Source organism: Hyperoodon ampullatus (assembly GCF_949752795.1).
Source record: "Hyperoodon ampullatus genome assembly, chromosome: 10".
Lineage (NCBI taxonomy): Eukaryota > Metazoa > Chordata > Mammalia > Artiodactyla > Ziphiidae > Hyperoodon > Hyperoodon ampullatus.
The window spans coordinates 93,154,476-93,180,428 of record NC_136923.1 but is presented as its reverse complement, the minus strand read 5'-3'; the positions used below and the strand labels follow the sequence as shown (position 1 = coordinate 93,180,428).

Here is a 25,953-nt window from a genome sequence, read left to right as displayed (position 1 = left end):
CTACTTGCCTACATTAGAGCGGCCTTCAATGCAAATCTTAACCTCCTGAGAAATGAGAGAAGGCTTAGGAAGAGTCAAAGGTGGCTCGTCTTCCGACTTCTCCAGTTTGCGGCTCTCCGGCGCCGACCACCTCCTCTTCCTCGTGGCCGCGGGCTTGCTGGGTTCTATTTTGGTGAGCAAGGGCACGGCAGGCAATCCAATTTTTTCTGGAAACTTCAGTTCGCCATTCTCAGAGAGCATCTGGGCACTTCCCTGATTGATCCCATTTTCCTGCTCGGCGTACCTGTGTCTACTGCCCGCGAGGCCGTCGGTCTTTGAGTGCTTCAGCAGGACACTGGCGGGGTCCACGGCCTGGCCCTTTTTAACAGAGCCATTCTTCAGGTTCTTGAGGGTGAGCGAGATACAGACATCCCCAACGGAGAGTTTAGAACACGGCAAATCAAAGAGCTGGCTGGTTCTCTCCGGGCAACAGGATGACCAGCCCTGTCCAAACACAAAAAAAGGATACTCTACCAAAACTTCCACGCTGACCTGTGGGAACAGTGAGAGACAGGGAGAGGGAAGGGAAGGAAGAAATGAAGACATTTTATTCTTGTTTCATTGTATACATTACACGTACACAGACATACATACGCATAGGTGAATGGAAAAAAATAAGACTCAGTTCCCCAAACCTCCTCCACCAATAGATGCAAGTGAGGCTCTTAACTTTCTGCTGTACCTGTACTTACCGTATATAGATGTTGGGTAGAAGCCGGTAGAAGTCCATTCAGTATTCAAAATGTCGTTTTACTGTGTATCAGCTCTACAGCTGGTCTCCATTAAAACAAGTCAGTGGAGCCCCAAGGATGAGGGAACACCTACTTAGTGTTCAGCACTGGGCTAGCCGCTGCACGTGACTCAAGCCCAAGGTATATTCTTGTGGCTTATTAGCTCACTGGACAGATGCTGTTCTCGTGTATAACAGGGCTGAATACGGATCAGAGTTAGATTGTATTTAAGCACCATAAGGCAGGCACTTATGTGCTCATCACTGTGTCCCTGGCCCCTAAAAGAGTACCTGGCACATGGTCGAAACTTAATATTTACTGGATAAATGAATGCGTGCGTACTCTAGGAATTTAGGGGGAGCAGAATCAGTGAGGGCTGGAGAAAGCAGGGAGGGCTTTCCCAGGACCCCAAGGATGGGCAGGATTTGGAGGGGTTTGAGAGTGAAATGAATACAGACAGCTCAAGGGCTTGGCCCATCTACATGGGCAAGCCCCAGGTACTCAAGTCAGTCTCTCTTTTGTTTGAAAAACAAATATCAAAAGCAGGGGAAGCCCAGTATCCTTTCAATATCTGCCATTTTCTCTAGGCTACTATGTGCCATTCACTGTGATGAATTTCAATAAATTGAAAACAATAGTCTTGGTCACAAAGGAGTTCACAATCCAATGGGCAAGAGAGGCACATGAACAATAGCTGCCAATCAATGTGGCGAGTGTGGTCACAGAGTGGGGCTCTAATACTTTGCACGGGATTAAGCTGTTGGAGGGCAGAGGAAAGGCATGGAAGAGGTGAGGAAGGAAGTCTTTTGGGATGAGGATACACTGTGCTGAGTTTTAAAAAACAATGGGCCTGGAGGAGAGAGGAATGATTGCAAGGAGAAGACACTCCTGGAAGTAGGGATATGTGAACAAAGGCAAGGAGGTGGTCTGTGTAGGGATTTGCAAACTTCCAGTGCAAGTATTACTACTGCCATTAAATCAAGTTGAAATGCACTTGAGGTTTGAACAGTTTAATTTTCATAGACATTTAATTTCTTCAACTTTATGCTATATAAAAAAGAAAAAGAGAAGAATGAAGTAGTTTTAAACAGTCAGTTTTCAATGGCTTTTGTAGATGTAGTAGACCAGTTAATTTGGACCAACCTTCCTGATGAGGACAACTAAATACTCTACACAAAAAAATCTCTGGACAAAATGTAAAAGAAATATGTTTTTCTTATGGCAGTAGACACAAAATATGACAGTAAAAAGGTCATTGGGTCAGGATCAGGAAAGGGTGTTGGCCAGAGATTTGAACCTGGTGTTTGATGCTATTTCCCCCTAAGGATATGTGTACATTCCAAATTGGGGCAGTTAAAGTGGGCTTTGGGTAATCTCAAGAGCATGGGAGGTGGGTTTCAGGGGGCAGGGAATGGAATTCAGGGTAAGCCACAGGAGGGTGCTCCCTCAAAGCACTGAATTCCAGAAATAAGGTGAAGCAGAAGCAGACAGTTCCTCTCAATGTCTGAAGCTCAGGTTTTAATCATCTCATTCATCCCTAAACTTAAATTAAGGTCTTGAATTATTTCCACAATTTTTCAAATAAAAGACGTTCAATTAAAAAAGGGGGAGGAGGTCCATGAGTAGATGAGATGAATAAAAACCAGCAGAAAGAACAGATACTATAAACAGACCCACAGGGGCTTCTAATATAGAGTCACCAAATGTAGACTTTGAAATGACTATGTTTACAATATTTAAGGAGATCAAAGACAAAGTTGAGGATTCTGATAGAGAACTAGAATCTATTTTTTTAAAAGATCCATAGAAATTCTAGAATGAAAAAAATATACAGCCACTAAAATCAAGAATGCAATGGATTTTCCCACAGAATAAACATGGTTTAAGAGAGAATTAGTGAACCGGATTTTTTAATTATAGAGATTTAGAAGAAACCATACAGAATAAAACACAAAGACAAAAGGATGGCTAATACAGAGGAAAGGGTATGAGACATAGAAGACTCATTAAGAAGACCTAACAGACACATAATTTGAATCCTACAAGGAGGAGAGAGAGAAGATAATGGCTAAGAATTTTCTGATACTGATAAGAGACAATAAACCACAGATTCAAGAAGGTCTAAACACCAAGCAGGAAAAATAAAAGGAAATTCTCACCTCAGCAGGTCATAGTTTAACTGCTGTAAATCAAAGTCAGGAAAAGAAAATCTTAAAAGCCCCCAGAACAAAATATGCATTACATCCAAATAAGCAACAGTTAAATTTATAGTTGACTTCTCAATAAAAATAATAGAAGCTAGAAGACAATGGAATATCTTTAAAGTATTGAAGAAGAACTGCCAACCAAGACTTCTACACTGAGCAAAAAGATCCTTCAAGAATGAAGGCAAAATAAAGACATTTTTTCAGATAAATAATAATTGAGAGAATTCACCATCAACAGATCTGCATTAAAGAAAATACTAAAGAGTTCTTCAGGTAGAGGAAAAATGAATCTAGATGGAAGTTTGCAGATGCAGGGAGGAATGAAGAACAATGAAAATGGTAGATGTGTGAGCAAACTAAAATAATACGGTTGTCCCTCAGTATCCACAGGAGATTTGTTCTAGGACTCCCCAAGTATACCATAATCCAAGGATGCTCAATCCATTATATAAAATGGCACCAGTATTTGCGTATAACCTACGCACATCCTCTGTATACCTTAAATCATCTACATTACTTAAAATACAATGTAAATGCTACATAAATAGTTGCCTGGGAACTATTCAAGTTTGGGGAAATTCAAGTTTTGCTTTTTGGAACTTTCTAGAATTTTTTGCCCATAAATATTTTCAATCTGTGGTTGGTTGAATCCGCAGATGTGGAATCCACAGATATGGAGAGCTGACTGTATTGACTAAATACAAGAATATTGAAAATGTTATTGAATTTCGTACACAGGCACACATACAGAAACAAAGAATTAAAATATCCCACTTTAAATGTAGTGAATTTCCATGTAATTTACATGGATTGTGGCTTTTCTACTTAACCTCTTTATCTTTTTTGATAGTATGATTAATCCAGTTTTAGACACACTTTTTGAATGGTATACTTTATTTGCTCCATAGAAGACCTAAGTGTTTTTAGAGAAAACAACTAGAATGAATTTATATGGAAGCCTATTACTATAGTGCGTGTGTGAGCATGAGCCCATATAAATGTGCACGTTATCAGGGGAAAATTTCATTGTCCTCGGTTATCTTAATAATGTAAAGAGAATGAAAAATTTTTGAGTTTCTACTATCTGTCAAACATTCAGGTACCCCTTTACAAAAAGCATTTTGTTTGATACAATATACTAAGTGAGAAAAATACCATTGTTCTAATTTGACAAATAAGGAACTATAGTTTCAGAGAGATTAAATCACTTGCCTAACGTCATGACTATATACTGATGGAGTTGGAATTTAATCCCTGTCTCTTTGGCCCCCAAACCCATTTTCTTTTTCCTATGTTCCTGATCTCTGCCCCTGTGAACAAAGGTATCGTAATACCATCAGAAGACACGAACTTAACATTTCCACTACTCCAAAAGTGGGGAATGTTACTTGAAATAAATAGGATCCAATGACCTGAGGTTGTGGATTTTTTTCATGATACAAAAAATTGTGAAATAGCATCAGCCTTATTACATCTACTATGCAAATCAAGTCTCTCTATATAAGTGTCATGAGGCTGATACAGAACTACATTCACATCACACATATATATTTGCATGTACATACGTACAAATATACTTACAAGTAATAGTATCAGATGGGGATACCAACTGAGTTCCAAGTGGGAGGACCAACCTGGAGCTGGCTCCATAAATCCTGTCCCAAACCTCTGAAAGCCATTAACATCATACACTGAGCAGAGGGAACAAATCCTACTTCAAGTGGCGACTGTTTGTCTGCATTTCCTAGATGATCCCGGGCTCTTGGGCAGAGTCTCACTGACAGACAGCCCAACACCTACTAACGAACAAGTTCTTGCTGTGTGAGCCATATTATACACATTCCTCAGAGCAGCCAATATTCATGTTCTGAAAATAACTTCTGCTGTGTACAAATCTATTCGAAGACTTTTACATGTTGCCAAGTATCTGCAGACTCACTAAGAAGAAATGGCTTCAAAGCCTTTGTGACAAGTAACCTTACTGATGATTCCGTAAGCTGTGATATAGATGCACATCCTCCCCATTACATACACCATATTTGGTGGCATTTTGAAAGCCCTTCATTATCCCCCAAACTATGAAGGCAGGTCTTAGAGTTAAATGCTGTGAGATGGTCGATAGCTTGAACAGCCTACCTAAACATTCATGAAAGAAAAGTGATGGGGAGAGAGAGAATACATGAGAGGTGCGCTGAAAGGAGCCAATGATAATGGGATTTATTTTAACCTAGAGAACTTCGGGGAAATTTTCTGTCACTTCAAAGGCTTGCCTTTGGTCCCTTCCTCCTAAATTCTGGCTTTGTCTTCTCTCAAAAGTGATCTGCCATTCTGGGAAAAGAATGCCACCCCCTCAGCTGGGTCTGCACAAATCAGGAGCAAAAGATTCAGATAAATCTGCTCGTTGTAAGCAGTGGACTGGATGGCTCAGGCCACATGTTATTTTTCTCCTAATTATTCACCCTCGCTAATATTTATCCTCACGAATATTCTCCCCACCCTAATTATGTAGCCTGAATTATCTAGATAATGCACTTTTTTTTTGGTCTGCATATATGTGAACTAAAGAAAGTTTTTGCCCTTTCATTGGTAAAAGTTAAACTCTTGTTGCACATATCTCAAATAAGCACACGAAAGTAAGTCATACTAAACCTATTTCAATTTTGTATTTGGGTTTGTCAGAAGTACATAAACATCCTTATAGGTTAACTGATCATTAACAGTTAATGAACAAATCATACCAACAGATTTTTCAGTGAGAATGTGTATGGTTGGGTCTGTCCTTTTGAAACTCCCTTGGAGAGGAACATTATCTGCCTCAAAACATGTTGTCAGTGCCAACGGGTACTATTTTGGAGGTGAAACAGAGATGGTAGGATTTTGTGACATGATGTCACTTTAAACCAGAAATGAGTCTGAATTAGGTGAATGTGAGGTCCATGTGGGTCTCCCTCTGGGTGCTGAGAAATATTATTGTGTTCACACTTGAGGTTTTGCAGTTTTAATAAAGTTCAAAATGTAACACTGAGCACCTGCGAAGTGTTAGGGACTTACTGTTTAAGACCTAGTACTTGCCTTCAGTAAGAAGCCAGAACATGTACACAAAACAAGTAACTTCACCAGGGCGTATGTGGATACTGGCAACCATGTTACCTGGTGATGTCCACTTGGATATCTATGGGCAACTCAAACTTAACGTGTCCCAAACAGACCTCCTGATATGCCCCTGCCTGCTGGCACCTCCTGGGTTCCTCCCCACCTCCGGGGGCAGCGTCCCCATTGTTCCAGGGTTCAGGTCAACAGCCTGGGCATCATACTTTACTCGACTCCTTCTCCCAGACCACACACATCCAAATCACAAGCAAATCGTACCGGTTCTCTCTTCCAACTACAGCTAGAATGAGACAATTTCTCACTGCTTCCACCGCCACAGTCCTGGCCAAGCCAGCTTCTCGCGGGGAGAAAAAGCCTCCGTGAACAAGCCTGGCGTGGTCTGCATCCCACCCCCTCTTCCCTGCACTGTAGTGACACTGGTCCCCCTGTTGGTCCTTTCACTCCAAAACACTCGTGCCTCTGGGTCTGTGCATCTGCTATTCCCTCCACGTGGAGTCCGTTCTGGCCTGTGCCCTCCCGTTCCCCTTCTCAGAGACAGCGTCACCGACCACCTATTTAAAATAACTACCCTCCATCCTTATCCTCCCCACCCCCACTAGGCTGCTTTACTTTTTTCCCATAGCACTTATTATCTTTCGATGCATTATTTTGTTTACTTCCATATTTGCCTGTTTCACCTCTTCCCATAAACTCCCATGAGACTATATGTTCCATGGGGGCTGGGATATTGCCTGCTTTGCTCATTGTTCTATCCCCAGGGTATAGAATACTTCCTGCCATGTAATAGGTGCTCAGTACAAATCGGAAAGACTAGTTCTGTGTTTGCCTTCCACGTGTCAAAAACGCCGCAATGGCACTACTGGCCAACAGAGGTCAATGTTTAGACGCTGGAGAGGCTCTGCCTGGCCTTGCTTCCACCAGCCAGGACTAAATTGGGCTTACAATCCTCCCCAGGGAGAGGAGCTGGGCCTTCCCTGGGTCTTGCTGCTTAGCCCCCAACAGACAGCTTTCCTGGCTGAGGCATAGCTGCCTCACTCCAATGTTCCCCTGTCAGATGCTGAGCTCACCCTGATTTCACTGAATCACACTTCAGTTACTTTCCCTCCAATCCTGAGGTTCCTTTTTGCTCTTTCAGCCACACTAATAACCATTAATTCACTTTATGATCTTGTTGGGGTTCAGACAGACCGATTAAACTCCAGTGAAAATAAACTCATGGGGGCAGTACCATATAAAGCCAAAGCACATTACATAACTCCTGGCAGCTCGACACAGTCCGTTTTTTTTCATCCCATAAATATATCCTTTTCCAAACACTTTAAGCAGTCTGGAAGATGAAATGGGAGCATGAATAGCCTTTGTCCTGGTGTCAGCTTGAGGCCCCTCTGCCTTTCATCTCTGGATGTCTTGTATCCAGCACCTCTCTTTTTTAGGGGTGATCACCTCCCATCCTCCTGTGCCCTTTTCCCGCCCTCTTCCTGCTGCTGCAGGCACGCCCGTCGCTCACCACTGCTCCGAAGAAACCTGCCCTCCCCTCCCTCTCTCCAGCCCCGCTAAACCAACTCCTCTAAATCGATCACCTCCAACTTCTATTCAGGATAAAGAAACCAAGACAGGGAGGCAACACATCCTCACTTCTGGGCTGATAATTATTTATTCAATGTCACCTTCCTGTGTTCAGCAAAATTCCTTTAGCTACTTAAAGACCGCTGTATCTAAACAATGCATGCATATACGCATATTTATGCTGTTTGGTTGTACTTTTCAATGATAGATTGGTGCTATGTCTATATACACACATATGTACGTACCACCCAAAGCAAGATATAAAGAAAACAAAACGTCTGTTGCTTAACTTTGTCTCCATTTTCCTTCATGAGAATCCCTGTTTTCACAAATGCTAAGGGCATCTGTTTTACTAAACATTTTTGCTTGAGCGTATCACAAATGTACAAATTCTGCCTGCATCTGGGAGCAAGGACATCGCTCAGAAGCTGGGTTTCAGTGATGACGTCTTGCTTTTGGTGAAATGATTACATTGGGAATCCCTAACTTTGTCTGCAAGTGAGGTTCTTGGTCCGTTTCACCTGCAGAGAAAAGCCAGTCTGCTTTCCTCGAAGGCCAGTTTGCACAACCACATTCCACACGTCAAGAAAATCAGAGAACCCTGGAGCAAAGACGGAAGGGCTGACAGAGGGCTCCATTTACTTCGACGTTGAAAGATCATTAATAAAAACAGTCACACCTCTTCAATCGCGTGTAAGAGCGTCTGTGAGTGTTCTATTTAAAACATTTCATCACATTCGCGCTAAGCCTGACTCAGTCTTTGGTGGAAGCTGTTTCATTGAACCCACATCCCCGCGCAGAGACGCATCCAAACACAAACCCCACGTGACGGATGAGCTAGGTGCTTCTCGCACTGTCGCTTGGCTCCCAGGGCCTCCACGGGACCCAAGCAGCAGGTGACCAGGGCAGGTCTGGGGCACGTGGGTCTATCCCACTTGCCCTCCTCCCCTGGGGTCTTAAAATGTGTGCCTGAAAGAACTACGGCATGTTATTTAGGGCTAAAAAGAAATGAGCTCTCAAAGCCACAAAAAGACACGGCAGCACCTTAAACGCATGTTGCCAAGTGAAAGAAGCCAGTCTGAAAAGGCTACATACTTGTAGGAGTCCAACTGCATGACATTCCGGAAAAGGCAGAACTATAGAGATGGAAACAGATCAGTGGTTGCCAGGGGTGTGGGGTGGAGTACCAACAGGTGAAGCACGAAGGATTTTTAGGGTGGGGAAACTAGTTTCTAGGACACTGGGGGGCTGGATGCGTGATACTACACATTTATGAAAACCCACAGAATGTACAGCACAGAGTAAACCCTAATGTGAAGTATGGACTTCAGTTAATAACCATGTATCAATTTAGCTTATCAATTGTCACAAGTATGCCACAAAAATGCAAGATTTTAATAACGGGAAACTTCAGGTATCTGGGAACTCTCTGTACTTTCTGCTCAATTTTTTGTAAACCTGAAACTACTTCCAACAATAAAGTCTATTTTTTAAAAAGCTATAAACAACAATGGTCCAAGAGAATCTGCTTCAGTAACACATATAATGGCTTCCCTGGTGGCGCAGTGGTTAAGAATCCGCCTGCCGATGCAGGGGACACGGGTTCGAGCCCTGGTCCGGGAAGATCCCACATGCCGCGGAGCAACTAAGCCCGTGCGCCACAACTCCTGAGCCTGCGCTCTAGAGCCCGTGAGCCACAACTACTGAGCCCGTGCGCCTAAAGCCTGTGCTCTGCAACAAGAGAAGCCACTGCAATGAAGAGTAGCCCCCGCTCACCGCAACTAGAGAAAGCCCGCGTGCAGCAACGAAGACCCAACACAGCCAAAAAAAAAAAAAAAAAAAAAATCCTCTTTGCCTTTAAATAAATAAATAAATAAAATAACACATGTAAGATCCCCAAGCTGGGGGCACTTACGTCACACACAGGCTAAAGGAGAGCATTTTTCTTCTTTTGTGGGGAGGGGGAGGGAACACAGACACACACACAAAAATGTGTTCGATACCGTTTCTCTGCGGGAGCCTTTCTGGCATTAGAACTGAACGGATTCTCACCAATCACTGGACCCCAGGCCCGGTGATGAGCTTTGCTTTGAGGGAAGCCACTACCTATTTTCTGATTCATTAGGGTTCATGCCCACCAAGCCCTACATGTAAAATGTTTGGCAAGTTGGTTTGCCTTGGCTGCTAAGGGACTATACAGGCTTCTGCGTGGCTTGCATGGGGGCTCTGGCTATTTTTAGGCACCAACTAATCCATTAAATGCATAATGCTGCCACTGATGGCTCACAGAACGCAGCAGTCAAAATAAAAAATAGTGGAATGAAAGAAAAGCCATCAGTAGACGTGCAGTGATCACGTCATTATAACACGCTGTAAAAGCGTGCGTGTGCGCGCACACACACATACACACAGGACAGTCGGGAGAAGAAAATGGCACAGAATACTAAGCAGCCACCAAGGAGGTAAAAGGAAGCAGTCACCTTCCTGAATCTGGGACGTGACAGACAGCCCTAATAACAGACGGAGGCCAGCACTCAGGAAAAACGCAGTCAACGACAAGTGTCACCCCAGAGCAACTCACAGATAAAATGTACTACAGTTCTGACAAAATGTTGTGTACTCTTCAGAAAAGTTGAGCCTGGGAAGAATGAGATGGAGGGGTTGGGTGGCTGCTCAGACAGAACACTGTTTTCCGGATGGAAGCCCAGGGCTCCCCAGGGGGGGCCATCCTGGGCAGGGGGCCCCCCAGTGGGCATGATGCTTAGATCCTCTCTGCAAAAGAAAGGGGCACGAGCCCGTTTCTGCATCGGTCCTCTTACTGATGTGCAGGACTGGACCACCCAACGATACCTCCAGTCCAGCTCACGCTCAGGAAAACGCAGATTGTGTTACAGGCACACAGGCTAGCATGAGGTCACGGAGCCTTCCTCAGAGAAGCAGCAGGATGGGTGCTCCTGGGCCACTCAGGGGAACGTGCCACAGGAACAGAGGCAGCATAAAATGGCTCACTGTGCTCACTGGAAAAGGTCAGCCTTCTTTCTAGACTTTTCTAAACTGTCTCTCCTTCCATAAACTCTTTGGAGAGAATGAAGTCTTTTATTCATTTTTCAGAAGCTAACCTTTCTCTTCTCAGGGCCAAAGTCACCCAAGTGGAAGCAGGGAAGGGAAACTCACATTGGCGAGGGCCTACTACGTGCTACCTACTGTGCTGGTTCCTTCGAACGTATTTCCTTTCATTCGTCTGACAACCTTCTTTCTTTGCACTACAACGTAAACTGAACGGAAGGCTCATACGTAATTTGTACCGTGAAGTATGTGTGCACGAATCTGTACATGGTTTGCACAAGCTCCAGAGTGGTGGAGTATAGATTCAGCCTTGGGTCTTTTCGGCTCCAGGTCCTGCATTTTCTGACCAGCTAACCTGCTTCCCACCCAAGCAGACCATGCTCCCTCCTCCAGCCGAATCACACTGGCTCCCACGTTGACGCTGTCACCTGGGGATCCCAGGGACTCGCCACAGACGAAGGAGACCACGGGTGGCTACGAAGAGGCTTCATGTGGCGGACACAGACTGACAGACAAGGCCTGGGATGCCCCTTTTGTTCTCCCACGGCACCGGGGTGGGGGAACTGGGATGCTCGGACGCTTTGCCTGGGCTGAGAAATACTGCACTGGGTAGGACAAAACCACATGGATGGTGACGAACATGCAAAAGCATTTTTCTCCTACGCTGCCTCATCTGGAGCTTCAGCTGGAGACCACCCTGGAGGTGTCTTTCACACAATAATAATTAGGAATTTGGCTCCTGAAAACAACCCCCTCAGTGAAAACTCCCTTGGCTCTATCAGGATGGCTTTCCTTCCAACGAGGTCTACGCGCTGATTATAAGCATGAAGTCAGCAAAGTTTCCCTTTATGTCCCCCCTTTGGTTTTTGCTTAGTGGATGCTAGTAAATTTTACAAAGGCTGTTCTGCACAGCAGGAAAGCAAGGGATTACAAAAACGAGAGGCGGCCCAAGATATGATCTTGTATAAGGAATCATGTGCCCATTTTAGCGATGAGAAAACCCCCAGCTCTGAGAGGTGAGACCACTTGTCTTGCAGCCAACCAGACCCCAGGCTCGTGGCTTCTCCCCACCAGCCACACTACATTCACCGGGGATGCCCGTGGTTGGTTACGACGTCAAGCATCCCTGTGGTCCTGCTTCCGTGCGGGATTTACGCCTGGGGTCATAAAGCCATCTGTCCTCTAGCAAACCACCTCTTCCTTCCACAACTTCCCCAATCCAATTTGTGAGTTTGCTAATTAAGTGCAACACTTTGCATGTTTCTAAATCTCCCTGTGGGTGCAAGTGTTAGTGATTTCTAATCCACTGAGCAGACAGACCAGGGGAGAAAACCCCACCGAGTGCCGCTGAGGATGGAGGGAAGCCCTCAGCCCTCCAGTGTAAATTAAATCCAGACCTTCGTTTGCTCTCTCCCTTCCCCCTCCCCGTCTTGCTTCCTCTGATTCCCTCCTGTCTGCTCCTGTCACTGTGGTAAACACAGCTGGTGGAGTATTTTAGCTGTGATGATGTCAGCCTGTTTCTGATAGGCTTCGGGGTAAAGTGACAAATCACTGGTGGTGTCGGGGGCCCGCACTTGTGTTTCTACAGCCTGAAACTCCGGCCACCCTTTGGAGCTGAAGCCACAGACCTGTGCGCAGGCCCTGACAAACACGCTGCCTTCTAATTTGCACCCTGGCTGTCAGCAAGGAGACTGGTGGGCTGGCGATGGGAAGGAAATGAGACTTCACACACGGAAGCTGATTTCACCATCGTTTAAGCGTTCGCTCTGCAAAGGATCGAGCGGGGCAGACACAGAGAGATGCTTCCTCTCTCAGAACTGCCGGGTCGGGTCGATGTGAAACCTAGAGGTCTGTGAAGCTCCTGATGACTACGGAGGCTGCCGGGGCCTTGGAGATGAGCCCTCAGCTCAGAGCTGCTCTTAACAGAAAGAGATGCTAGGCCGGAGACAACAGCATTTTCAAAATCACCCCCCTGTCCATGCCTATCTCTCTTCACAGCAGTGCTTTAAGGATTAAAAGGACCATGTTTACTTCTCCTTGTTTATTTTCCAGGCTTCACCTGGGGTCTGTTAAAAGACAACTTTGCTAAAGACAGCTTGTCCTTTCAACTAGTATCCATCCACCCCTAATCCATGTAGGACAGTGGGAGTGAGCAGAAACTACAGATGGGTAGTGAGTTCTAAATAATGATGCCCTTTTCCAAATATTCTGATTTTTGCTATATATGTATATATATATATATATTTTTTAAATCAGAACTCTGGGAAATCTTTCTTGGGCCTTACGAAAGGCTACAACAACATCTCACCATAAAAAAAGAAAAGTCTTCGGGGCTAAAAGCTCCTGGCAACACAGGTCCCCTGATATTGTGCCCAATCCCACATCCGGACGTTCATAAGCAGTTCTGGAAAATGCTTTGGAAAATCGGGCTCCCCTACCTCACTGGATCTTTTTCTTTTAAATATACTAAAAACAATTCAAACCATTAACTAGTTTATTTTCTTTGAATGTCCCAAATACCAGCTATGCCACGACCATTTTTCAACTCATTTCAACCTGAAGGAGGTGCTGTCACATCTGAGTGTTTCAAAGTCCTCAGTGAGGGGCTTCCCTGGTGGCGCAGTGGTTAAGAGTCCGCCTGCCGATGCAGGGGAGACGGGTTTGCGCCCCGGTCCGGGAAGATCCCACATGCCGCGGAGCGGCTGGGCCCGTGAGCCATGGCCGCTGAGCCTGTGCGTCCGGAGCCTGTGCTCCGCAAGGGAGAGGCCACAACAGTGAGGGGCCCGCGTACCGCAAAAAAAAAAAAAAAAAAAAAAGGCCTCAGTGAAACCATTCCCAGAGGGACTGAGTCTCTACCACCCACCGGGGCAGTTCCTGGCCTGGGGGCCAAACCTGATTGACTCCAAGCAAACTAGGCAGTGAAACTGCTGTTTCATACAAATGGGCAGAATAAATACATTCAAGTGATTTAAGAAACTGGAAAAGAGTGGACTGAAGAAACCCGTGGAAATTAAGAGAGCTAATCACAGTTCTAGTTTCAACATGACTCAGCTTGGCTACATCTGGTCCTTGGGGTTCCTATTTATCAGAAGCCCAGGAGCTCACCTGGGGCAGCCCTGACTTTGCAGACTATATTAACCACGCCTTTTATTCTCTATATCTGATGCTTTGACATCTTGGGGCCTTGTTGACTCTGGAGGGACAGTGCCTCCCTGGGTTAGCTCATTCCTAGAGATAGCTGACAGCTCACCTGCCTGGGAGAATGTCCTTCATATGCAAAGCAAACACCCACATCCCAGCCACCTCCTCTATGGAGCTTTCACTCTCTGGGCCACTATCCACCAGCCCTAATCATCCCAGGGCCAGGTACCAGACGCCCAGGACAGCTCCTATGCCCAGAGCCTGCTGAAATGATCCCAACTAAGCCAATCCTAAGTCTGCCTACCCTGCCTCACCCACTCCTTCCCCCTGAAACCACAATCAAGGCTCTTGCCCACGTCTTCTCCTCACTCCCAGTGCCTCCTGACTGACCCTGGTGCTTCCCCATGTGGCCCTGCATGGCACGGCACAAACCCTCCTCATGGCATCTGAGTATAACAAACTATCTTTTCAATGGCAGTTGTATTCTCATCTGTTGGCCTCACCATACCTAAATAATAACAAAACCTACATTTTAAAACAAAGACACGGGCTTCCCTGGTGGCGCGGTGGTTGAGAGTCCGCCTGCCGATGCAGGGGACACGGGTTCGTGCCCCGGTCCGGGAAGATCCCACATGCCGCGGAGCGGCTGGGCCCGTGAGCCATGGCCGCTGAGCCTGCGCGTCCGGAGGCTGTGCTCCTCAACGGGAGAGGCCGCAGCAGTGAGAGGCCCGCGTACCGCAAAAGAAAACAAAAAAACAAAGACGTGTAATGGGGTGTGGCCACTCTGGGCATTTAACGTTCTCACCTGAACCAGCACTGTCTTTTCCTGACCAAAGGAAAGGGCGGCGGGGGAGGGGAACCGATGACTTTTCTTAATCGGGGCTCCTCATCTAAACCCCAGAACAAAAAAATAACCTGAGTGGCGATCTTCTTAATTGTCCCAAAAATGGTACCTGACCAGCCCCACTCTAGACACAGAGACGCTAATTCATTACAAACAGCAAGTGCTTTGGTGTACGAGGGCTTAATTCTCTTAGAGAACGTGGTTGGGAAACGTGACGAGTCTAACTGCCAGGTGTAAATGGAAACCCTCAATCATCCCCACAGCCACTGACAGGTCTGCCTCTTGGAAGAAATTCACTGTGCCGGGAAGCCATGAAGGTGGTGCGGCGGGGTGTCCCCCTACCTGAGTGGTCCGGATGAACGTTACCTGTGCTCGGTGATCCCCGACAGCGAACTGTATCACGGCGACGCCCGGGTTGTGGCTGTCCTCGATCCTCTCCACAGTGCTGGAGTCGATCTTCAGGTCGTTGCTGATCTCTGCGCTCTGGATGAAGTCTTCCGTTTTTAAGTCCTCCACCTTCTTCAGCTCCCCGTTGGCCAGCTGGATGATGGAGCCTTTCATGAAGTAGGGAGGCAGCGTAGGGGGCGCGGCTGCAGGGGATGCCACCGACCGCACCACGGGCAGGTGGATCTGGGCCTGCACCATGGCTGGGTAGGCGGCCTGGGTGACCAGGGCCTCGGGGCTGAAGTTCTCGCTCTTGGGAAGGGCGGTGGTGACGAACGTGTGAGGCACTGCAGCAAACTGGGGCGACGACGTGACGATGGCCGAGGCCGCCGCCGCCCCCTCCATGTCAGCACTGCCCACAGGGATGAGCAGGGGCTGGGTGCCGGGCAGGACCAGGTGCGGGGGCAGGCCGCCGGCGTAGGTGATCGCTTGCTGCTGGCTGCTCAGGTAGCCGATGACGGGCGGCTGAGTCCCTGCGTAGAAGGCTGTGGCCGGCAGTCCAACCGGGAGGGGCTCCGAAGCACTGTGTGTCGTCTGAATGACCGTGTGGGGGGACAGCGTGGCGACGGCGGCGGCCTTCACGCTTTCGGGGCCCAGGGCCTGCTGGGGAGACAGCGCGTAGGACCGGTGCCCGGGCTTCCCTAGGTGCAGGCCGCTTTTGTCGTTGAGGGCGGAGGGGGAGGCCTCTCGGTGGGTGACCTGCTGCACCTCCAGGTCGGCGGCAGGGGTGCTACTGTTGGGCAGGACCATCACAGAGGCCCGCACCCCGGAGGAGTCACGGCTGCCGTAGTCGGCAGGGCTGGGGTGGACCACCACGTGCCTGGACTCGTACGGGTGGGGAACGGCCTTGCCGCCCGCCTTCACCAGGCCCAGGTCGGCCGCGGTGGGCGCCCCGTACCTGCGGCCCTTCTCCATCTCCCCGTTCAGGATCTCCTTGGCCTGCACGCCCTGCTGCAGCCGGCTGCTCTCAGCTTTCTTGGTGGCCTCGCGGGTGACAAAGTGGCTGCCGGAGTCGGTGTACTGCACGACGACCTGCGGGGAGGGCCCCAGGGTGAGCGTGTGCGGCATCATCGTCTGGTGCGGGTGCAGGTGGACGGGGATGGCCGGCGGAGAGGCCGGGCGCGCGGCGCTCTGCGGAGAGCTGGAGATGTGCATGTACTGGTTCTGCTGGGTGGGTGGTGGGGACCCGGGGGGCAGGAGCCCCGCGGTCCTGCCCAAGTGCTGCTGCTGCTCAGCCTTGTGTCCCGAGGCTTGGCTCAGACCGCCCATGTTGGCCAGCAGGGTCGAATAGGCCTCCAGCTGGGAGCGCTGGGATGGAGTGGCGGCCCCCGCGGCCGAGGCCACCGCACTGGTGACGGGGCTGGCCGTGGGGGAGATCAGCTGAGAAGGAATGAAGCCGGCGTAGGGCCCGCCGTACTGGGAAGAGCCGATGAACTGTAAGGTATGCGGCAGGTGGGCGTACTGCACAGGCGACACCGGGGCCCCGGACTGCGGGGGCGGGTACGCGGGCATCGTCGTGGTCGCCGGGACGGACCGGGGCGCGCTGGGCGGGGAGTAGTCCAGCCCCGCGGACAGCGCTTTGTGTAAACCTATTCCCTGCTGTAAACCGAGCTCTGCCGGGGGCCCCGCCGGCCCGAGCCGCCCGCCCGCGTGTCCCCGGCCGCCCGCGTGGCCCGGGAGCCATGCCACGCCCTCCGCGCGGTGGTTGTCGCTGGGCACAGCCGTGGCCTTGTCCTCCGAGGGCCGGCTGGTGGCGGGGATCTCGCGCTTCTTGGGAGGCAGGCATTCGTTACTGCGCTCTTGGTTGGATTTCATTTTTCGCCGTCCCCCCTCCACGGTGACCGTTTCACTCTCTGGCTGGCTCTGCTTTCAGTCTGATAAACGGAAAGTCACATTTGATTTCTGTAGGGGATCCAGGCTCTTCATGAGGAATCATCTCCCTGTGGGTGCGATCCGCCAGCAGCCGCCCTGGAATCTGGGAAAAGGAAGAGGGTCGGGACAAGGGGAAGAGGAGAGGGAGGAGAGAGGCGATCAGAACATCAGCACCGGAACAGAACGTCCTCCTCGAGACTGAGACTAAGCTTCTGGTGTCAACGTGAATTCCAAACACCCCCCACCCCCCCCCGCCCTGCCCGCCCCCACACGAGAGCAGGTAAAACGCTGGCCGCGCTGTTTAGGACACCAGGAAGATCATTACAACATGCAGCAAGTCAAAACCTCTTTTTTATGGATTTAGCAAGTTTCCTAAGACACCTCTCTCAACACCCTCTCTCTCTTTTTTTCTTTTCATAAGATAGACAATGCGTTTCTTAGTTTCGCTTCCAGAAATGCCGCTCCCACGCCTTAGCTCTTCTTTACCTCGCTGGGCCATCAAATGATGCCCACGAGGAGGGTGACACCGGTGAAGGTCAGCCAGACCAGCCCTCTGAGCCAGGCACTGAGAGCACAAGGTTAGGAACGGAAATCCTCAGCGGACTGCATACCTTGTCTCTGAGTCCCCATCTGCCAAAGGCGCTACTCAGAGACTCCACTGACTCTGGGTCCATACTGGATCTACAACAAGTCTCTCTTCCCTAACACACGCATGCACGCACGTGCACACACACTACACACAGGCCAACTCAGCAGAGGGAGCCCCAAATAATCGTGTTCTCTACAAGTTTCCAAACAACTCCCAGTGCAGCTACTCACATGGTAACAGAAAGCCAAAAGGAATCTGTTTGACAGTTAAAACAGGAACATGGTTATGGTTTTTTAAAAATGCAATCATCAGGCTGATGCATTGAGGGTGTCCTTAATGAGGGTGACTTTATGCTCGCTTTACCTCTGCCTGTTACTTCCTTTCCAAGTGGTCTTTGAATTTTCTCTCCACACGCTCCATGAAGGGCCAGTCCACCCTTAACCCTAGAGATGAAACCTCTGCTGGACCAATCAGGCCTGAGTGTTTCAACCTGGACATAAAAGTAGTGAGCCCGGAGCCAGTTTTCATGGACACCTAATCTCAGTCTTTCAGGAACCACAGAACTCTGTTACCATGACTGTGTAGGCAGACAGATGCCCACCTGGCAAGAGGCAGATCATCAATGGAACCAACAGGGACCAGGCTTACAGGCGGCAGTCGTGAGGGCCGCCTACAGGCAGCAGCTGCAGCCGTGAGCCATGTCACGCGCTGTGATCCTGGGAAGCCGTGGATCAGGCTCTGGGAATTCCAGGCCCTGGGTTTTTAACATTTCTCCTACGCAGACCCGCTTTTCTATAGTCTGATGTTAAAACAGACACAGTTAAGGCAGCAGTTTTCAGCACTACCCTCCCCGACCTAGGGCTTTGTAAGTCTCAGATAACTGCATTCAGTAGAGCCTTCTCTTATGAAATGCATGGCATGTAATTTACACCCAATATGTGCAAATAGATTAAGATGACAGTGCTATTTTCAAAACAATGATAGAATAAAATTAAACCACAAAAACTGAAAACAGCTGCCCCTTTTGACTGCTTAAAAAGTACTGATACTAATCTTTTATCTCTAGGTTTTAAGTCACTCTAAGAACTGCATAAACTCTGTTCCCACACTGACGAGCAAAGGAAAGTCATTTAGGAGATGGACTCAAAGTGAACTGTTCCATGCGCCCCCTGCTGGCTCCACAGCAGCACTGATCCAATAAAACCCCACAGGATTTCATTAGGGAAGTTCATGCAAGAGTAGTATGTCAGAATCTGGAATGAGAATATTTGCATATAGCAGGCCCAGCCAGTAAGGCAATAGGTTAATTAGCCCAAGGCAGCTCTAGGGAAGAAAACATAGCAGCATAAAAGTCCTTTCAAAGCCAAGTAAAATGTCAAACGCATTCAGAAAGAGGTCCATTAGCAATGCAAATGTAAAACTGCTGTACAACCGAATGCACCATACACAAACCTAGAAAACCCCTCTGAAGGTACTTTTTTTTTTTTTTTGCGGTACACGGGCCCCTCACTGTGGTGGCCTCTCCCGTTGCGGAGCATAGGCTCCGGACGCGCAGGCTCGGCGGCCATGGCTCACGGGCCTAGCCGCTCTGCGGAATGTAGGATCTTCCTGGACCGGGGCACGAACCCGTGTCCCCTGAGTCGGCAGGCGGACTCTCAACCACTGCGCCACCAGGGAAGCCTGAGAATTCCTTTTTTGACCCAAGTTCATGATAGTAAAGTGAAGTATACTGTAGCTGGCATTGCATTCATAACCTTTCAAAAGCAGGTTACTCTCTTCTGTATATGCTAGCACACTGGCCTTTACCTTGTTGGTGAAAAGGTACTTTTTAAAAAAGAACTCAGCTTTGGCGAATTTGAATACGAATGCTGACTTGGTTCTCAGCAGTGCCTTGGTTTATTTACCACTGTGTTGTTTTTTGAAAGACACTGGCTGACTTAGTTGTCCCTAAAGATCTCAGTATAGATTCCATGGCCGGTCTTCTGTTAATGGACCAACTAGGACATATCGGCCTTACCACACAGATTCAAATGTACTCTTCTGAAAAGCTGTCCATTGATAAACATCTTTTCCAGATAATACAAATGATAAATCAAAGATACAAAGATTAACTGGAGCCACCCGGGGCCAAACTGATACAAATTTCAACACTCCCTCCTCCTACATTTAGGAGGACCTTGTCTCCTATTTACCAGTGCAGCTTGGAGGAGTCGGGTCTCTCTAATTCTGGGGCATGTGTCCCTTTCTCTGTGTTTCATTAGCTCTCTGTACTGTCTGTATCTCTCATCAGGGGAAATCATCGTGAGGATAGGGACTGTATCTTGCTGTATTTTCAGTGAACCACGAGAGGGCGCCAGAGGACGCCATCATGTCCCTGGTACATTGGATGATAGTTCATAAATTAAAAGAACAGAGAGGTAAATTATGAAGGTGCAAAGTACAGCAGGGAAAAGAAAGGGAGAGAGAAAGAGACTAGGAAGAAGAGAAGAAAAAAGGAGAGTGGATGTCTGCTTTTAGGGTCTCTTTCTAGCTGCAGACACATGGTGTCCATGTCCCTCATTGCTTGTTCAGTGCTGAAACGCATCAGTGGTTCACCTGGGCCCTGGAGGAGTTCACCTCCGGATGTACCTGTCACAGCAGAGACACGGGGCCACACACTACTGTATAACTGCTAAGTTACCGAAGAGCCACACATGCAGATCATAGGTTTTAACATTATTATTAGGAAAGGGAAAGTGAACAGGGAATTAATAGATGGATCAAGACAAATTTATTTAGGGTTTACTACATACAATTTGCCTGCTAATCACTGTTCTGAATACATCCATCTTAAGCATCTTTATATCTACATTTGTATCTCTCTCCTCATCAGTATCTTAAAATTTAGCTCAGTGGCAATAAGACCTTGCTATTCCAAGTGTGGTCCTCAGACCAGCTCCCCCCGCAGCTTTAGAAAAGCAGAATCTCAGGCCCCACCCAAACCACCTGACTTCAGAGTCTGCATTTTCCAGATGATTCATATGCACAGCAAGGTGTGAGAAACTCAGCTTGTCTGCATAAGCTTCTAAGTAAAGTAAATGTCTCGAGCCGCTTCTGAATGGAGTAGGTGCTGGGAAACCAAACTAGGTGCTGTGAGCAAACAGAATAGATGGAGCATTGGAGATAAGCACGTAATATTAAGGGAGAACTCAGCTGTTTACTTTGGGGTCACCTAGACCCAATACAGTTCTAAGTAACAGATGCTCCTTTTCTTCTGGTTCTTTCCATCTTCAAGAACTATAAGGAAATACACTTTAAAAAGGCTGTTATTGTACATTTTATGTATAATTCAATCATCTCCAGGAGAAAAAACAGACTTTAATAAAGGAAGATATTTATATCTTTTTTTTTGTCAGTACTCGGGCCTCTCACTGCTGTGGCCTCTCCCGTTGCGGAGCACAGGCTCTGGATGCGCAGGCTCAGGGGCCATGGCTCACGGGCCCAGCCGCTCCGCGGCATGTGGGATCTTCCCAGACCGGGGCATGAACCCGTGTGCCCTGCATCGGCAGGCGGACTCTCAACCGCTGCGCCACCAGGGAAGCCCTATATCTTTGATATCATTCAAAAATCCCCAGAGCCCCCCACCCATTAACGTGGATTCAGATTGCTTCGGAAGTGTTAGGAAAATGAGATGCTGCCCACTGATTCTGAGTCCTGTAAAATAACAACCAACTGCTCTGAATGGAAGACACTCCTAGAATCTGATACATACAGTCCTAAAAATGCATTCCAAGGTCAGGGCAATAAACTAGATTGCTCTGCCCAGCACCCTCCATCCTGCGAGTTTCTCAGTTTGAGTGAAACCCATGACTGTCTGGCATGTATGTCCATGCACAGCAGAGACGCGGTTTCGGTTTTAAAGAGGAGGAAATGCAGCCTGGTGAGCTTGTGTCACAGTTCTGGAAAAACCATATGACCATTTAAAAGACAGAACACCTGGACCTGATGGGAGAGGTCACTAGGACATGGCAAGGATTCTTGAAGTCCTGACATGCAAATCTCTTGCTTTACTAAATTATTACACAGGAAGATCTGTGTAGTGCAAGGGTAGAAGGCACTTCATTTAGGTTAAATATTAAAAATAGGCCCAACTCTGACATCCTTGAGGTTTCTGGGATGGAGAAGTGTGGGTTGGATGATAGTGTAATTAGATACCTTCATGGTTGACTGAACAAGAATGCCCCAAAGGAAGTGGATCACATAGTCATTCATCAAACACTTACTTTGTTTCTAGTATGTACAGTGGACCTTAATTATTCAGTGTCAGCATGGGGCAAATGGTATGCCAGAGCTCTAGTTTCAGTTCTATTCTGTTCACCATTTTATTAGTGTTTTGGTTATCATGTTTAGAGGTAACAGAAGGCTGGAAGGGATGCTTAATATATTACTGCAATGAATATTCAAACATATCCTGAGAAGCTGGAAGTGATGGCACAAAACCAAAAAAATAAAGATGAACGAGAATAAATATACATGCCCTGCCCTTGGTTTCAATAGCTCAATTAGTCTAATAGCAGGGTTGGAGCAATCTGACTTAAGAATAGTGCACATCAAAGAGCCCAGGAATTTTCTGTTTGACCATCCATTCAACATGAACCAACGGTTGGGGACGGTGCCTAAAAGCTGGCGTAACTATAAACTTCATTTTAAAAAGCACAGTATTCCCAATAATGGAATGAATACTGCAGGAGCATACGGCACTGGTGAAGCCACAAAGTCCCGAGGCAAGGGGACACTGGCGGGCATGCCCAGGGTGGAGCGATGGGGTTAGCGGGAGGTCTGGACCCAAGACAGGTAAGTAACAGCTGAGGCAACTGAAGATGTGTGGCTTGGGGGACAGAAAAAAGCCGGAGCAGAGGTCAATGCTCAGATCTATAAAGGGCCCTCCGTGGAAGGCAGGAGAGCAGAACTGACCTCCAAATTACACTGATATACAGTTGACCCTTGCACAACACGGGTTTGAACTGCACAGGTCCACTTATACGGGGATTTTTGTTTCAATAAATACCTGCAGTACTACATCATCTGCAGCTGGCTGAATTTGAGGATGCAGAACCACCTACATGGAATGTCGACCATGGAGCTCGAGCATCGGGGGCTCCTGGAACCAATCCCCCGCAAATACTGAGCGACGACTGTATACAGTGGAAATGAGAAAGTAATCAGAACTGTTAAAATGAGCTGGGCTGCCTCATGAGGTAGGGATCCCCGTGTCATCCCAAGTGTTGAAGACACGAACTGATGGTCCCATGTGGAAGAGAGACAGAATCATAGGGATGGGAGGGGGAGAAAACGTACAGGGCCCCGCTGCACTCCAGACTAGCACTAATCAGGGACTGCAGGGGGCGTGGCATACCGTGTTAGAGGCGGAGTTGATTAAGGAAGTGAGAGAGATCTTCATACTTCACAGGCTTGCCGCAGGGACCCCCCCCAGCACATCACCCAGCAACAGGCTCAATGGGCCCACCTAGTGGTGATCCAGGGCACCGCAGCGCTGAAACCCCAGAGGGAAAATCCTACAGAGTCAGAGGTGGAGAAGCGCGGATGCTACCACGCTGTGTAAACAAGCTCTCTCTCCCTCTAGGGTCACCAAAAGCAAGTTCAAGTCTGCCCCAGGGTGCAGGACCCTTCAGTCAGTGAAGTGACGCATGCCACACAGGGCTGGGAAGGCAGGGATCTGCCATGACCATCTACAGCTGAGATGTTAGTGGAAGGAGGACAGGCAGGAGAAAAGAGCCCCTCTCTTTATATTATTAGCACCAAGAATAATAGTTTTGGGGGGCCCTGTTCACCTATAGATTTGGGGGCAAGGAATACAGTGACTAAATGTAATGTAATAATTTAAAAAATTTAAATCCACCTGTAAGAATACAGTTGCATTTGGGTACTCCCTGGCTCAGGGAAGCTCTGAGGGCAACAAACTGACTCGGAGTCACTGTTCTGATTACACCTCCATCTCCTTGGCGGAGAGATGCTGGAGGGGACTCTGCAAGACGCACAGCCGCTCTGCTGCCCGTCCTCCACTGAACTCCTCTGCCTGGCGTGCAGCTAACCCCCGTCTCCCTCCTAAGTCGGGCTCCCTCACCTGCTTCTACTGTCAGCATAATAGAGCGACAGGCTTCCTCAAGCCTGGGCGAAGCTCTTCCTTGGTTCCTGGCTTCTGCCGTTATTGTATCTCATCCACGTGACGATTGTGACACCGGGGGGTGTTGCTAGTGGGTTTTGCCACCTCTGGAAAAAACAGGGGGATCTGTCCTCCAGGTGGGTCCACCGCATGGGGATGTGGCCCACTTCTGTGTCCGTAGGAGGTCAGGCCTGAGAGAGGAGGGCAGAGGGGCAAGGCCCACAGCTGGGCTGGGCTGGGCTGTCCCTGGCTCACGGGGGATGTAGCCGCGGCATCTGAGCAGCCAGTGTCCCCTGGCAGCCTGCCCGTGCTGGAACTCCTGGAAAGGCTCAAGATGGAAAAATAATCACTTGAAGGGATAACCATCTGGACCGAAACCGGTCCCAAATGAATTGTCCAAGAGACGTCGAGTTTGAGTTTTTAAGAAAAGCTGGAAATGCTTTTCTGTCAAGACCTTCCCTGGTTCAATACGTAAGCAAATGCCTTTCCACTCGCAAGTGCTGTGTGTGCCAGGTTAGCTACCCCGGGACACAGGAATCTCTGTTTACCCACCACTCTGGCTGGAGGCTGGGAACCATAGGTGCTTTCCACGACCCCACAGCAGTTCTCACCCCGCTCCAGAGTGAAGTGCTTTAAGGACAGAGGGACTGCTGTGACGAGGTGCAAAGAACTGGCCACAGTAACATGGTTAGAATTGGGGTTGGGAGACAAGGATCTGTCATTTTTGACTCTTGATCAAATGTTCTTAGCGCAACAGTGAGAAATCTCACTTCAGAAGTCGTTCAGCACTCACTTCCATGGGCATCGTTGGAATATCAGGATAAAACATTATTATTACTGATAGGAAGGTAACAAATTGATATTCTTACTAGTACTAGCAGGGGGAGGACACAGAGAGTAGTAGGAAGAATAGGCTGGGGTGTAGGTAAAGAACAAGTTCAAAGCCTGGCTTCATCTACAAATAACAAATGTTGTCGAGGATGGTGGGGACGTGGAGAAAAGGGAATCCTCCTACACTGTTGGTGGGAATGTAAACTGGTGCAGCCACTGTGGAAAACAGTATGCAGGTTTCTCAAAAAACTAAAAATAGAACTACCATATGATCCAACAATCCCATTCCTGGGCATATATCTGAAAAAAAAACCCAAAACACTCATTTGGAAAGATATACGCACCCCAATGTTCATAGCAGCGTTATTTACAATAGCCAAGATATGGAAACAACCTAAGTGTCCATCAACAGATGAATGGATAAAGAAGATGTGGTATATTTACACAATGGAATACTACTTGGCCCTGAAAAAGAACGAAACTTTGTCACTTGCCGCAACATGGACAGACTTGGGGGGCGCATTATGCTAAGTGAGGTAAGACAGAGAAAGATAAATACAGAATGATACTGCTTATATGTGGAATCTAAAAATACAACAAACTAGTGAATACAACATAAAAGAAGCAGGCTCACAGATACAGAGAACAAACTGGTGGTTACCAGTGCAAAGGAGAGAGAGGCAATACAGGGGTGGAGGAAGGGGAGGTACAAACTTTTGGGTGTAAGATAGGCTCAAGGATGTCTTGTACAACACGGGAAATAGAGCCAATATTTTGTAGTAACCGTAAATGGGAAGTAACCTTTACAAATTGTATAAAAATTAAAAAAGAAAAAAACAACAACAACAACAACCCTGGCCTCACTCCTACTGCCTATGGAATCTTTCTCTTTCTTGTAATTTTTATTTTACTCCAAATTATACATGTGTCCAGTTTAGAGAGTAAGTATCTCACCAGTGTGTAATCTTATAGGTAATATCTCTGCCTGTAAAATGGGGAGGAATTAATATGCACAGTGCCTGGCATAATGCACACACTCAATAAATGCTCACCATCCTAATTGTAACTCAGCAAATGCTTCTTCCTGAATCCCTTGTTTTCACCCACACTGATGTATCACTAATCTCTCCTGGTTCCGTGATCAAATCAACTCAATACCTTCAAACTCTCAATCCTTTCCAGCATCTGGGTTTTTTTCTCACACCTGTGATTTACACAAAAGAAAAAGCCATGGATGTTTGAGAATTTATTTTCTTTCTTCAGCTGGTAGAAGGGATTATAGTTATAATAGCTCCCAATGCACAGGCCCCCATTCACACCCAAAAGCATGAAAGCCACTCCACAGGTAC

At 47.7% G+C, this 25,953-nt stretch overlaps 1 protein-coding gene across 1 annotated transcript; it reads right to left on the bottom strand.

The window, feature by feature from the left end:
- Nucleotides 1-16,964, bottom strand: ATXN1 (ataxin 1; the record flags this gene model as incomplete). The annotated part of the gene is made up of 2 exons (XM_079713314.1): nucleotides 1-531; nucleotides 15,072-16,964. 2 exons carry the CDS (start codon nucleotides 16,962-16,964, stop codon nucleotides 1-3), a joined length of 2,424 nt encoding a protein of 807 aa, XP_079569440.1.
- Nucleotides 16,965-25,953: the final 8,989 nt, after the last annotated feature.